The 14,482-nt window shown below is 55.9% G+C and overlaps 1 protein-coding gene across 1 annotated transcript in view; it reads left to right on the plus strand.

Moving 5' to 3' along the window:
* ADCY1 (adenylate cyclase 1) overlaps positions 1–14,482 on the plus strand; it is a 92,398-nt gene that overhangs the window by 15,243 nt on the left and 62,673 nt on the right. The window contains exons 2-3 of the mRNA XM_040644490.1: positions 19–137; positions 4,394–4,505. Coding sequence (XP_040500424.1) covers positions 19–137; positions 4,394–4,505 — 231 coding nt within the window. The remainder of the gene's footprint in view (positions 1–18; positions 138–4,393; positions 4,506–14,482) is intronic.

Consider the following 14,482-nt stretch of genomic DNA (forward strand, 5'->3'; position numbering starts at 1 on the left):
CCTGTCTCTCCTGTCCAGGAGCGGCTGCTTATGAGCCTTCTGCCCCGGAATGTTGCCATGGAGATGAAGGAGGACTTCCTGAAGCCCCCTGAGAGGATTTTCCACAAGATTTACATCCAGCGGCATGACAACGTGAGGTAGGGCTGGCGCTGGCCTGGCACTGGTGGGCCTTGGGCTCAAGTGAAGGTGATGGAGGAGATGCAGGTGGAGGTGGTGGAGGTGATCGCAGGGGTGGAGGGTGATGGTGCGAGTGTGGAGGGAAGTGGAGGTGGTGGATATGGGGGCTGATGGACGTGGTAGAGAAGGCGATGGCGATGGGAAGCGAAGGTGGGGGTGGAGGTGATGGTAGAGGTGGGAGGCCATGGGCAGATGGGGGTGGAGGACCCCCCTTTGAGGGGAGGAGGGGTCAGATGTGGGTCGGGAGGCCCAGGTGAGCACCTGCCGGCCAGGAAGCCGGTCCCATGGAGGGTGGGGCTGGAGAATTCTTGGGCGATGGGTGTCACAGCTGCTCTGTCCCACTATTCCTCACCTCCCATTTCCTGCGTGGGCTAGAGAGGGTTGGCACTCTGTCCCTGAGCTGGTTTGGGCGGCGGAATTTGGGCTGACTTGGCCCATATCAGGGTAACAGCTGAGCGTTCTTCTACTTGGTGCCAGGGCCTGGGGTAGGCGTCCTCTTCCTCACTCTGTTCCTCTCATGGCAGCCCCAGGAGGGAGGGATTGTTCCCGATTTACAGGTGAGGAAACAGCCCTCGGGTGAATCAGCTTGCCCCAGACACACTGTGAGGTCTGTGTGCTTGTTTTTAAAGATCCAGTTAAAAATAATTTTATTCCGTTCAATCGTGCATTCCCTTTAAAACTAGCTGAATGTTGCACTTTACATAAGTGTCACTCAGGCAGGCCGTGGTGGTTGCCCCTGGGCCCCTGCAGACACCACAGGATTAAAACCTCCCTCTGTCTGTGTTGAGTGCTGTGGACTGAGTCCCCACGAGCTGGTGCTTGTCCATCTGGAATGAGCTAAGTAAGCTGCCGGCCCCTCCCCATCAGGGTCCGAGCCATCCCTGTGTGTGAGCCGGCGTGGCCAGCTGCTTCCTGGTGAGCACGCTCACTCCCACTGCTGTGCCTCTCAGAAAGGACCAGTGTTGTCCTCTGGAGGATGCTGAGCCCAGTGGGGTTAAGGTCCCAGTATGTGGAGCCAGCGTTTCAGCCCCAACAGCCCAGGCACTGTCACCTCCACTTGCAGGTGAGGAAACTGAGGTTGAAAGCGAAGCCAGTGAGTGGTGGGGCTGGGGCCGGGCCTGGGACGGGCTGCTGCTGACATCCACCTAGACTTCCCATTCACCCACTGTCTCTCCTTCGTGGGTAAGGACATGGCACAGTGACCAGCCCCCTGCTGAGACCAGACCACCATATCAATCCAGGGAGTGCCTGGGGGGAGGGGTGTAGAGCATCTGCACGCAGCAGAGAAGGCATCAGATGTCAAGGATCTCCTGGGGCGGCAGGTGGAGGTGAGCCTGGTGCACGGGTGCCCATGTGCCTTTCTCTCCCTCTTTTCTGGCCTGGGACAACAGACACACATGTGGAAAGTCACCATTTCCCTGTGAGGCTGAAAAATCTCCACCCACATCCCCTGGTGGATGCCTCATTCCCAGCAGGTGCAGGTGTGACAGCTCTGAGATAGGAGAGGAAGCCAGGGTGAGAGATGGCTTCCTACAGTCCAGATGAGAACATCTTTGCCCGCCTCACCATCCTTGTTAGAGTCACTCACTGGTTCCCCATCACTCCAGGATTCAAGTCCTGAGTCAGTACACTGTTCACAACTAATAGGCTGATGCCACCGGGAACAGAGGAGTAAGGATATGGGAAAATCCTCTCCTCCATAGAAGCAATGACAATACTGACAAAAACTATCAGAGTCAACATTGTCAGAATGCTGGAAATGAACCAAAGCCTTGCAAGAATCCAGGAATATTTATTTAAGAAAAACAGCTAAGTCTTGGTAAAAACAGTGAGCTTTGTAGAGTTCTGACTTACCCTGTTCCACTGTTTTTAGCTCCACAATAGCTTTGAAAACCAGCAGCTGCAATCACAGTGAAAACCTGTCCACTGACAGCCACCTGAGGGGACAGAATGGGGTTGGGGCTTTGAAAGATTCTCAGAGAACTATGTCATTATTTGACTGGCTGGGAATTCCCTGGAAAGCCTTGCTCATGGCTTGTCTTTATTTGACCTGACTCAACACTCAGTGTGAACAGCTTTTGCCCTGGGACATTTGTTAAAAACAATCAGCGACAATTGTTTAACATCAGAGCTGTCAGAGGCAGTGATAACAGCTGAGGCAAGCAGCAGGGCACGAAAAACTTAAAACTGGGAAACGAGATGTCTGTCAGGTGCTTTGAAAGGCTCTGGGAATGTTTCTGCGAATCAGAAGACCATGCACAAGGGTAGGGCTGTGTGCACGCTCAGGAAAGACCACGAGGACCCCCAGGCCGTCCTTGAGATCTTGAGGCTGACCTTGAGGCTGTGTGCAAGCAGGAAGAGCAGACTAAGACAGAGTTGGAAGCTGCCAGGCTGAGTGCGCATCATCAAAGACTGAGAGACCTACTGGCTCCAGGCATGTGAGGTTTCTGTCCAGTCGTTAGCTGACCGCTAGGCTAACCAACCAGAGATTGTAATGGCCCCACATGAGGAAGAAAACAGACTTGACAGAATTTGTCAGAAAAGTCACTGAACTAATAACAACATAACGACAGCAACAAAAACAACCCCAATCCTGAGGTGGGGGGGTGGTTCTGATTTTCAGAGTTGCCACATTATATTATCCAGTTTTCCGTAAAAATATATGCAACATGCAAGAAGACACAAACGTATGGCTCACAAAGGAATGAAAAAAGCAGCCAATAGAAGGTGTCTCAGAGGAAGCCCTCACATCAGAATTCTAGACAAAACTAAATCACCTACTTTTTCAAAGATTTTAGTTATTTATTTGAGAGAGAGCATGCGTGGGAGAGGGGCAGAAGGAGAGGGAGAAGCAGACTCCCCGCTCAGCAGGGAGCCCAATGCGGTACTTAATCCCAGGACCCCGGGATCATGACTTGAGCCGAAGGCAGATGCTTAACTGATTGAACCACCCAGGTGCCCTTAAATCGCCTATTTTACATATGTTCAAAGAACAAACTGTGTCTAAATAAAAGAGAACATGAGAAAGACTTCCAGAAATTACAACTTTAAAAAACACAATATTTAAAGCAAAAAGATCACTGTGGGGGCTCCACATGGAGCAGATTTGAGCAGGTTGAAGAAAGAATTGCTGAATCTGAAGGCAGACAATTGAGATCATGGAACCTGATGAATGGAATGAAAAAAGGGTGACGGAGAGAGAACAGAGGCCCAGAGACTCCAGGGACACCGGCCTGCCCAACAACACGCCCATAGTGAGTCCCGGAGGAGAGGAAAGGGGCAGAAAGAATATTTGAAAAAAAAATATGCCTCCAAATGTCTCAAATTTGATGAAAAATGCTCACTTACACATTGAAGAAGCTCCGTTAGGACACACACACAAAGAGAGCCACTAAGATCCAGCGACCAGGAGAGAAGTGGGAGAGAAGTGACGTGTCACTGCCAACAAGACCAATGTATGATTTTTCACGGGGAGTGGTGGAGGCGGGGACTGGGGGTGGCACGTTCAAGGGCTGAGCTAGACTGTCAGGAATTCTGTATCCAGCAGAAATCACAGTGATGGCACTGCTGTGCTGCGTGTGGCTTCAGGGCGGTAAAGTGTCCAGGAAGGAGGCTGTGTGTGGGGGGGTGGGCACTGTTGTTTAGACCCACCCAGCGCTGTAGTAAACGGATGCCCACACACCAGGCTTCCATCCCACCAGGTGGGGCCCTGTCCCAGTGCAGACGCAGCGGGCCTCTCCGTGAAGCGCTGGGATCCACAGTGGGGCTCCGCCAACACTGGGGCTCCGTTGTCTCATCAGCCGGCAGGAGGAGAAAGGGGCGAGGAGGCCCACTCACTTCCTACAGGCACATCCCTTGTGCTCGCTGGCCACTGGTCACAGGTCATCTTGGGTTGGGGGCAGGTCTGGTGGCCGTGGCGCTGTGCCCCACCTGTGTCCTGGGATGTCAGCAGGAGCTCTGCCTGGCCCTAGTGTGTCCGACCCCCCCCCCCATTGTGGCTGTGAGGGCGTCCCCCACTTCCCCCAGCCCCCGGTGCTGCCGCCTGTCAAATGGGAACACGGACCCTTCCCTTCCAGCCCGCCCTGAGGAATAAACAGATTTATTTTGGGGTGCTGGTAAAGGCAGCCTTCCGCACAGCTCTGGGGGCCGTGGGCTGCCCGGGAGGCTGGGCCCCGCGAGCCTGTGGAGGAGGCAGCCCGGTGCCTTTTTCTTGCAGCATCCTCTTTGCGGACATCGTGGGCTTCACGGGCCTGGCGTCACAGTGCACGGCGCAGGAGCTGGTGAAGCTGCTCAACGAGCTCTTCGGCAAGTTTGATGAACTGGCCACGGTAAGCGCCGCCCGCGTCGTGCACGGGTCACCGGAGCCGCCTCTGGGGCAACTGCGTGCCAGGTGTGACCTCCCAGATGGCCCTGCGCTTTCGCGCCGCCCAGCTGTCAATCACCCACAGCTCCCGCCTCACCACCCGCGATTCCTTTGCACAAAGAAAAGCGCTCGCCCTAGCGCAGCCGCAGCACCTGAGCCGGTTCCAGGCTGGAGGGTGCTGGCTGGGTCGTGAAGCCCTGTGCGCGCTGCTCTGCCTTGCAGGTCCCTTCTGGGGTCAGTTGGTGACGTTTGACGATGCCAGGCCCCCTTGCCTGTGGCAGCAGAGCGCTGGTGTTTTAAGACCTTCCTGGGACAGGTTCAGCCTTGCAGAGATCAAGCCCAGGCCTCGCTAACACCTGGGCTTTCGGTGTGCAGGCACCTGACTGCCTTTGTCTTTGGACCTTGACACCAGCCTTCCCTGCCCTTCGAGGACTTGGGGGGACACAGGGACGTGGAGCCACACCCACCTGCCTGGCCAGCCTCCCTCAAGGTGGACCCAGAGGGGTCCTGAGCAGGTGGTCGTGGGGGGAGGGAGGGGTTAACTCTGCGCAGAGTCAGAACTTTTCTCAGGGAAGGTCACAGTTAAAGGACTTGGTAGAAAGAGTAGACAATTGTCCCCTTGATGAGGGAGGGGGAGGAGAGGTCCCCTGCCAGCGTGGCTCATACAGCAGAGTCATGAGGATGTCCCTGTGTGCAGGGCTAGGTGAGTGCCACAACGGCTGCAGACGCGGGCTGGCCCCTGCGCAGGACGCAGAATGCCAGGCCCCGGCATTTGCCCTTGACTTGCAGGCGGAGTGGGTCGTGGTCACACTGGCTGCAGTTTTGGGGCTGAGCGCAGGCAGGAGAACACTTGGCCTCAGGGGCAGGCGGCGTGAGGGACCTGGATGCTGCCCCCCCCCCCCCAGTTTCCTTGAGGGGAAGCAGGGATCCTGAAACATCCAGTTGTAAGGTCCCACTTGCTCTGAATGGGTCGGCGCTAGAAACCTTTCTCCTGTGGCATCCTGTCGTTCTGCGGGACCCCATCTGGGGGGGGGGCTGCCTCATCTGGGGAAGGCTGGGGAAGGCTGCCTCAACTTTCCCGAGGATGAAAGTAGGAAGCAGTTCTCCACCTCGGGCCGGCGTGGCTTCTGGCCGTGATGTTTCGCTGGGCGCAGAGCTGCCTGTCTGCGGCACCCTGGCAGCCTGTGCTGGGGGGGGGGGGCAGTCTCTGGGCTCCTGTCCTGGGGAGCTGCTGTGGCTCCACCCACATGAGAGGCCTCCAGGGCCTCCTTCCTGCCCGACACCTGTGTTTTTGGGGAAGTATCACGGAGGAGTGAGGAGTGTGAGCGTGTCTGTCCTGTGTGGCGTGTGGGGCTCGCTGTCACGGTGGGGTCTCCAGCACCTCCTATATGCAGGTCAGAACGTGTGTTTTGTTCGGGGCCAGGGTGCCTGGTGGCCCGGGGCTCTCTTGGTGCTGCTTCAAGCTTTCCTGGGCCTGTGGCTTCCTCCTGCCCCTCCTGAGGAAGCTTCTGGATGAGGGTTCCGCTGTCCACCAGGACCGTCAGAGCACATGCTGCTGATGGAAAGGTGTGCCCTCCCCCCACTGTCCGAATCTGTCTTTCCAGTGACCAGAGGTCAGCATCCTGGTTCTGGTGGGGACAGGTTCGCTCAGTGACTTGGTGGTAAGCAGTGCCACCAGCCTGGTTGCCCCCCGCCCCCCCGTTGTACCTGGGAGACTGTCCCTGCCCCCACTCCGGGTCTCTGACAACGGCACCTGTCCCCCGCCCCCCCCAGGACAATGGGAGTCTTTATAGATTCTGATCTTGTCCTTCCTTAGACAGCTGATTTGTAAATGTCTTCTCCCTGGCTTTGTTCTGTTTACTTATTTTCTTAGTGCACGACCCTGTGTGCAGCCCACTTATCAGTGTCCTCTTGTGTGGGCTGTGGCATCCCCAGAGTGAGGGAGGGGTCTGCTGGGCCTCCTGCTTCTGCTTGGGGGAGGGGGCGCGGATGCCCGACGCTGGAGAGATGGGCCTCCCCTGACCAGAGTGGAGGGCGGAGAGGCTGTCCCAGGGGAAGCACGGTCTGGGTCTTGTTCTCAGGATGAGATGTCACCCGGGGGCTCGCTGTCCTGTCCCCTCCCTTCCTTCATCAGCTCAGGATACAGCTCCAGTCCTCGCCTGTCACTTTCTTCCTCTTTGGAGCAGCTGCTGGTGTGGCTCCCATGAGTGCCACCTGCAGCTCTGAGCCCGTGGCCTCACCCCGACCCAGGAGGGGCCTCTTGGGCTTATGCCCCAGCTGTGACATCACTGTCCCTTTGCATGGGCACCCCACTCGGGGCACACATGGCGGGCATCCACTGGTCCTCTTCTGGGGATGGCACGTGTTCCACGCGTCTCCTCAGGTCATCAGACTTAGGGTGCCTGGGTGGCTCAGTCGGTTGAGCACCTGCCTTCAGCTCAGGTCATGATCCCAGGGTCCTGGGATTGAGCCCTGCATTGGGCTCCCTTCTCAGCGGGGAGTCTGCTTCTCCCTCTGCCTGCTGCTTCCCCTGCTCTTGTCCTCTGTCTCTGTCTCTCACTCTCGCTCTCTCTGTGCCTCTGATAAACAAATAAAATCTTTGAAAATATCATCAGACTTGCCTTATTTTTTTATTAAATGTATTCCTAGGTATTTTATTCTCTTTGATGCAGTTGTAAATACGATTGTTCTCTGTTTCTCTGAGCATTCATGTTCATGCACAGAAATACAACAGATTTCTGTATGTTAATGTTGCATCCTGAAACTTTACTGAATTCATTTCTTGGTTCTGACAGATTCTTGGTGGCATCGTCAGGGTTTTCTGCAGACAATAAGTCATTTGCAGATAGAGACAGTTTGATTTCCTTCTCGTGCCTGGCTGCTGAGGCTGGAACTTACACTGTTGAATAGAAGTGGCAGGAGTGGGCCCCCTTGTCTAGTTCCTGATGTTGCAGGAAAAGCTCTCCTGTTCTCACTGTTGGGGACGATGTGTGCTGTGGGCTTGGCGTACGTGCTTTCACTGTGTTGAGAAATGTTCCCTCTGTACCCACTGTGTTGAGAGTTTTTATCATGAAAGGACATTGAATTTTGTCCAATGCTTTTTCTGCATCTGTTGAGATGACCGTATGATTTTTATCCTTTCTCTTGTTAATGTTGATACCACACAGATCGATTTGTGGATATTGAACCATCCTTGCATCCCTGGAAAACATCCCACTTGATCATGGTGTATAATGTACTGATGAAAGCCTCTGTTTGCTCCTGTTTTGTTTTGTTAGGGATTTCTGCGTCCAGGATATTGGCGGGTAGTTGTCTTTTCTGGTAGTATCCTCTGGCTTTGGTTTCAGGGTAATGCTGGCCCCATAGAGTGAATTTAGAAGCTTTCTTAGAGTTTGAGAAGGGTTGGTGTTCTTCCTTTCGTGTTTGGTGGAGTTCACCAGTGAAGCCATCTGATCTTGGGCTTTTCTGTGTTGAGACATCTTGATCACCGATTCAGTCTCCTTGCTAGAAATAAGTCTGTTCAGATTTTCTGTTTCTTTGTGATTCAGTCTTGGTAGGTTGAGTGTTTGTAGGGGTTGATCCATTTCTTCTAGGTTGTCCGGTTTGCTGGTGTATGAGAGATGTCCCTGTTCAGTCACGACTTGGCTCTTTCACCAGGACACGCACTTGTGTTTGGGGCTCTGGCTTTGATATTTTAATTGAGAGATGTGCACACATTCGAGATAGCAGGTGCAGCACACACGGAGCCGCGTGGCGGGTGGGCTGCCGTGGGACGTGGTGGAGGCGTGTACATGCATGTGCGTATGGATATCTGTGGGTGCATTGTGTACATGCAGGAGAGCGTGCGTATGTGTGTACACACGTTAAGTGTCTGCCTTGGGCTCAGGTCATGATCTCGGGGTTCTGGGATCGAGCCCCGCATTGGGCTTCCTGCACAGCGGGGTGTCTGCTTCTCCCTCTGCCTCTGCCTCTCCCCCTGCTTGTGTGTGTGCTCTCTCTCTCGCTCTCTCTCTGTCTCTCTAATAAATAAAATCTTAAAAAGAAATGGCCCTCTTTACCTGGAATTCTACTTTTGTCCTGTGTTAGTGCGTCTGTTCCAGCTTTCCTTCGATTATTGTCAGGAAGCATGTCTTTTTCCATCCTTTCTTTTTTTTTTTTTCCCCAGCCAGTTTGTGTCTTTTTATTTAAAGGGCTGGGTTTGCCTTTTTTGCGTCGAATCTGATAGTCCACGTTCGCCCGGCTGTGCTGTCGGCCCACTGTGGTTCATCCCATCTGTCCCTTGTCGCTGTTTTACTTTTTCTGCCGGTTTGTAGGTTTACAGAGTATGTTCTGTGACTCGGCCCTCGCGCCTGTGTTGGCTGATGGGTTAGCACTGTTGGCTCTATAACTGTGGTGGCTGCCCTGGGGTCTGCAGCACATTCCTTGGCTCCGTCTGAGAAGCTCACGGGACGCACCTCCCTTCTCGGCCTTTGCGAAATCGTGCATGTTTTACTTTTTGTCATAAATCCCGTTCTGTGTTGTTACCATTTTTGTTTGCACAAACACGCCGTTCCCCTTGGAAGAGAGAAGGCACAAGCACAGTGTTGTGGGTATTTACTCCGCTGCTCTCGGACCGCGTGGGATTCACCAGGGTGTCTCCACGTGGTTTCTCTGCTGAAAGAAGGACGGGCCGGCTGGTGATGAATCCTCTCAGTCTTCGTTTTGCCCTAATTTCTGGAGTTTCTTTTCACTGGTTATGGAATTGTGGGCCAACAGGTGTTTGCTCTGCCGTACTGTTTCCAAGGACGGCACTCTGGTTGTCCATACGAAACATGGTGTGTTTTTTCTCCAGCTGCTTTCCAGATTTTCTCGTCACCGCTGGTTTTAAGCTATTTGATGTTGACGTGCCTCCGTGTGGTTTTCTTCACGGTGTTTGGATGTCTCGTTAGGTTTATGGTTTCGTCCTTTGGGGGAGAAAGCCCTCAAATACTCCTTATGCATCTCCCCCTTCCTTTGGGACCTCGGTTCACCCGTGTCGGGATCTTGACATCCCACAGCTCACTGATGATCCTTTTTTATTTTGGGCTCTTTTTCCTTTTCTTTCATTCTGGATGGTTTCTGCTGTGGAGCTGCCCAGGCGACTGGCCTTGTCTCCTGCGAGTTGTGACCTGCTATCCGCCCATCGGTCTGGCACAGTGTCCGTCTCAGAGGCTATGTTTCCATCTCTGGAAGTTCAGTGTAGATCCCCCTGCCCCGTCAAGGTCGCTGCCAGACAGCTGAGAATTAGGCCTCTCTGTTCTTTTGTGTGTCGATGGTGTTGAGTATTTTTAAAATGTGCTCCAGTCTGCTCCAGCCCTGCTTTGCGGAGACACGGCATGTGTCCCAGCGTCCGGTGTACAGGATGCAGCGAGCCCCACAGGTGGGCTTGCAAATCACACACGCCGTGATCCAAACACATCCGTCCTCACGAAGGTCCCTGCCGGACAGTCAGACCCAGAGCGTGAGCATGTCTGCCCTGCTCTCCACAGTCACTGGCCGTTTATTTACCCCTTGTCCTCGGCTGGCCACAGATGTGCACAATATTTTTGACCTTTTCTCCATTTCCTGGAGCCATTTTAGGCTTACATTTGCTCTGACGACAGGGTCCTTCTCTGGACGTCAGTGTTCTTATCGGGTTGGTTATCTGTGTTACTCTGGGTGTTCCCATGGAAACCCGTCCGAGAGCCAGAGATCACTGGGGTGTGTGTTCGCAACCATCCTTCCTGTGCCCCATCCTTCCCCCTCCTTGAGCTTCCCCTGGGCTTGATTGAGGGGCCAGGACTCGCTGGGGAGCCGCGAGGACTCACTGGCACCCTTGCGTCTCGTGCCTTGGTTTCCTGGCCCGTGAAATGTGAGGAGACCTGATGGCCCGCTGTCCCTCCCTGCTCCAATGCCCTTGTCCCGGGAGCCACTCCGAGCTGTCAGTGCTGCGTGCCCGGAGCGTGCTCATCCACCAGCTGCGTCCCACTGTGGAGTCTTGCTGTTTCTGCAGATGTGCTGTGCCCGCGGTGGACCGACGGGGGAGCGAGGGGCTCTGCCTGGAAAGTTCAGGGCAGCGGGGAGGCCGGAGCTGGGCTGAGTGTGGTCAGGACTGGGACCAGCTGGGAGGAGAAGGCAGCGCATGTGTGGTCCACGCTCAGCTGGAGAGGCAGACCCCAGGGCAGACGTGATGTGGTCGGAGTGTGTGCAGGATGGTCCGCGGGGCGGAAGCCCTGCTTCCAGAACGTGTGTGCGCACATAGGTGCCTGCGGTCGGGGGAGGGCTGGAGGGAGGGTCCCAGAAGGACTGTGGTTCTCGCTGAGTCGTGCGTCTCGAATATTAATTTTCAGAGCTTCCTGCATTCATCCAGGATGAGCCTGGATTTCTTTAATTATTCCTTAACGAGCAGGAAATAAACATTGTTTCCTGAAAAACCAGTAGGTGTTTGGAATTCTGAGGAACCTGTCATTTCTGTGAGGCCGCCTGTAGACACTCGCCCCCACCCTGCCTGCCGGCGGCCGCCCCAGTTCTGCGCGGGCCCTGGGAGGTGGGAGGCGGCAGCGGAAAGCGGGGCCGTCGTGCTCCAGGCGCGGTTTCCTTGGGTGGAGACTATGTTTGCTGCTGGAGGGCTGGCTCCACACCTGCGGGCCACACGGGGTTGCCGTGGCCCAGGGGCCACCCAGGACGGTGAGAGTATGTCCCTTGTGTGCCGCTAAGGGTGTGCTTCCAAGCAGATGGCTCGAACCGCATTGGCGTGTCCTTTCTGGGACAAGGTTCTTTGCTGATCCCGGAGTGTGACCATCACTGCCCGGACCATGGGCGCTGGAAGGGGGCTTGGGGACCTTCTCCCCAGGTCCTCCCCACTCCGCCTGCTTCTGTACGCAGAGATGGAGCCTGTGGTTGCGCCCTCACACGGGGTCCTTCAGGGAGGGGACGTCCACTCTGCGTCCGGGGGAGCTCAGAGCTGCGTGTGGCTTGGGAAGGTGTGGGGTGAGTGCATGGCTCCTGGGCACGTGCTCGGGGAACGTGCAGGGAGAGGCATGGCGGCCTCACCTGCCGTGCGGAGGAAGAACACGGTCCCCCTGTGACTCACTGCAGCGTGTCTACTGTGTGCAGATCCGGCCTAGGTGACGAGTGCAGCCTGAACAAGTCAGACCAGCCTTGCCCTCAGGGGGCTCGAGAACTTGTTTATGGAAATTTCACTTGTGCATGGAGGCAGAGGACACGACAGCCCCCGCAGGACACCTGTCTCCTCTCTTGACAGTGGCTGACGTCTGGCCAGTCTTGCTTGGTCACGCCTCTCCTCCTGGTCCTAGATGTCACCGCACCTTGCGCTTGCAGCCTCGGCCCCCAGCCCTTCCCTTGAGCATGACTGGCCACCATGACGCTTTTGTCACCCACCCAGTGGACTACAGGCGTGGCGGCTCTGAACCCATGTGGGCTGCATCACCTGCTTTTCACGTCAGGTGCCCTCCCCTCAGCGGCCTTGTTCCAGGCAGGATACATGTCTGGGTGTAATTTATGGAGGGCATTGACCTCTGGCTCAGAGCTGATGCCATCTGTCACAACTCCCCAGTCCCTGAGAGGATGGGCACAGCAGGGTGTGCGGGAGGCAGAGGGGCTGGGGGAGCGTCGCCGGGGCTTTCTCAGGGTTTCTATGGAGGAGAAGGCGAGGTAGGAGAGGGGTTAGTCTGGGGGACACAGACCCTGGGCTCTGGGTGTCCCCTGTCCTGGCACCTGGCCTGGGCGGCAGGGTGGGGTCACAGCTGGGTGTGAGGGTAGAGAGAGGACGTGTGGCTGTGGGCTCTGGACCCTTGGGGTTGGCGGAGTAGGAACAAACAGGACCTAGTCAGCAAGGCCCCCAGATGCCTGTCAGGACACAGACAACAGGAAACGGGAAACATGCACGTCGAACCCTTCGGAGTGGCTCCCGCCTGCCATCTCCCCTGATGACCAGGCCACCAGAGCTGGGGCTCAGGTCCCGGGGTTCTTCCTGCATCTTAGGGAGCCTTCCGGAAGTGCCCGTGGTCTCCCTCTTCCTGCCCCGGCGTGCCCAACGCTGGCTCCCACCCGGGTGCAGTGTGGCTCACAGTTCCCGTGGTTCCCGTGTGTGATCTACCTGCCACCTGCTTCCCATCACGTCACACCCGGTGCCGCGGCAGCTGCCCTGAAAGTGGGGCCGCTTGGCACTTCACTGGGGTGAGCGTTTCCTGTCATTTTTCCGGCCCTTATTCGCTCATGATTCTCTAAACGGAAGAATGTTCCCATATCTGCTGATTGGTGATCTTCAAAAACTGTAAGTGCTTGGCTCTTGTCACTGATCTGTTTTCCAAATAAGGCATCCGTGCCCTAGAACCTGCCAGAGGGCGAGCGGGGAGCTCCTTCCGCCCTGGTCCTCTGTTCTGGGTGTTACTGGGATTTGTGGACTCTGGTGTGTGTGGACACATTCCATCCGTTCCTGTTTCTGACGCTCACGCCTCCCGTCCGCGGGCGCCCGTGCTGGTGCGTCCTGCCTCCTTTGGACAAGACTGTCCCCCGGCCCGTATCCAGGGACAGCCTCACGCAGACGCTGCTTCTCCGGGAGCCCGGCTTCCTTCCAGCGCGAATGGTTTTCCAGCTCGTACTCTGGCATCGCAGGACACAGGGATGGGGGTGTTTTTTAGAAGAGTAATGACAAATTCTGAGTTTGTGTGGGCATTCCCAAGTCACCGACTAACTTCACTCCTTCGATTTTCATTCCCGTGTCTCCCCTCCCCCGAGGCTGGAAGTCCTGCCGATGGTCATGCCATCATGTGTTTATACACTGTCGGTTCAGAAGAACGTTGCCAGCGCAACAAGACTGCGGCGTGTGGTTTCGGATTCGTATAGCGTTTCTTCGTTTTGTCCATGGCTGACATCCCACTGGACACACGGTCACGTCCCCTGGAATAATTACCTGTGTGGTCACGCTCCCGACGCGGTCACCTGAGGCTTATTATTTCGGTTTTCGGGCATTGCTGTTTTCAATTTAATTTTTTTATAAAGATTTATTTATGTCTTTGAGAGAGAGGGAGAGGAAGAGAGAGAATCTCAAGCGGACTCCCCACTGAGCACGGAGCCCAATGCAGGGCTTGAACTCATGGCCCTGAGATCATGACCTGAACTGAAATCAGGAGTGGGATGCTCAACTGACGGAGCCACCCAGGCGCCCCTCAATTTAATTTTTTTAAGTGTGTAAAATATTTGCACGGCTCGATTCCTTAGTGTAGACCCGAGACCAGGTGGTGGAGGGAGGGCAGCCCTGCGCATGCGGTCTGGCTTCACGCTGCCTGGGGGGCTGCCCCTCGGTGCTTTCTCAGTCCCGGGCACCAGGAGTGGACACGCACGGGTGACTGTCTGCTGCCGGGAAGTGCCCGCGATGGGCACAGTGCCTGCTCGGGCCTGTCTGGAGCTGCAGAGTTGGCCTCGCTGCAGGACAGACGTCTTCTCCTGGGTGGTCCCTCCCAGCGCATGGAGGCTCTGAGACAACAGCACCCCCATCTTACCCAGGGGCCGGCACAGAAGGGCCGGACGAAGGGAGCCGTGTGCGATGCTTTAAGTGGAATGGAAATCAAAGGAATGGTGATCCGTGCTCCTTCCCGGCGATAGCCACTGCTTACGTCCCTCCGAGGCCCCCCCCGCAGCCCGTGCAGCAGGGCCGGCAGGTCAGAGCTTGTCCTCAAGCCTCAGACCACACCTGGCAGGCTCAGCGTGAGGCCTTCCCACCTGGATCTTCTTGCCGTCCCTCTGGTGCCACCAGCCACTCCGTCCCCCAGCCTGGGGGGAGGGACAGTTTGGATACTGTGGGCGGAGGTCTCAGGAGCAGCTGTCCATTCTTTGTGAAGGCCTGGGCTCAGCTCCAGGGCTGGCGTTCAGGAACCACTGGGAAGATTTTAAATTGAAACACACCAGACTCAATGCAAACAC

The sequence above is a fragment of the Ursus maritimus genome, unplaced genomic scaffold (assembly GCF_017311325.1).
Source record: "Ursus maritimus isolate PB19 unplaced genomic scaffold, ASM1731132v1 scaffold_3, whole genome shotgun sequence".
NCBI classification, from domain to species: Eukaryota; Metazoa; Chordata; class Mammalia; order Carnivora; family Ursidae; genus Ursus; species Ursus maritimus.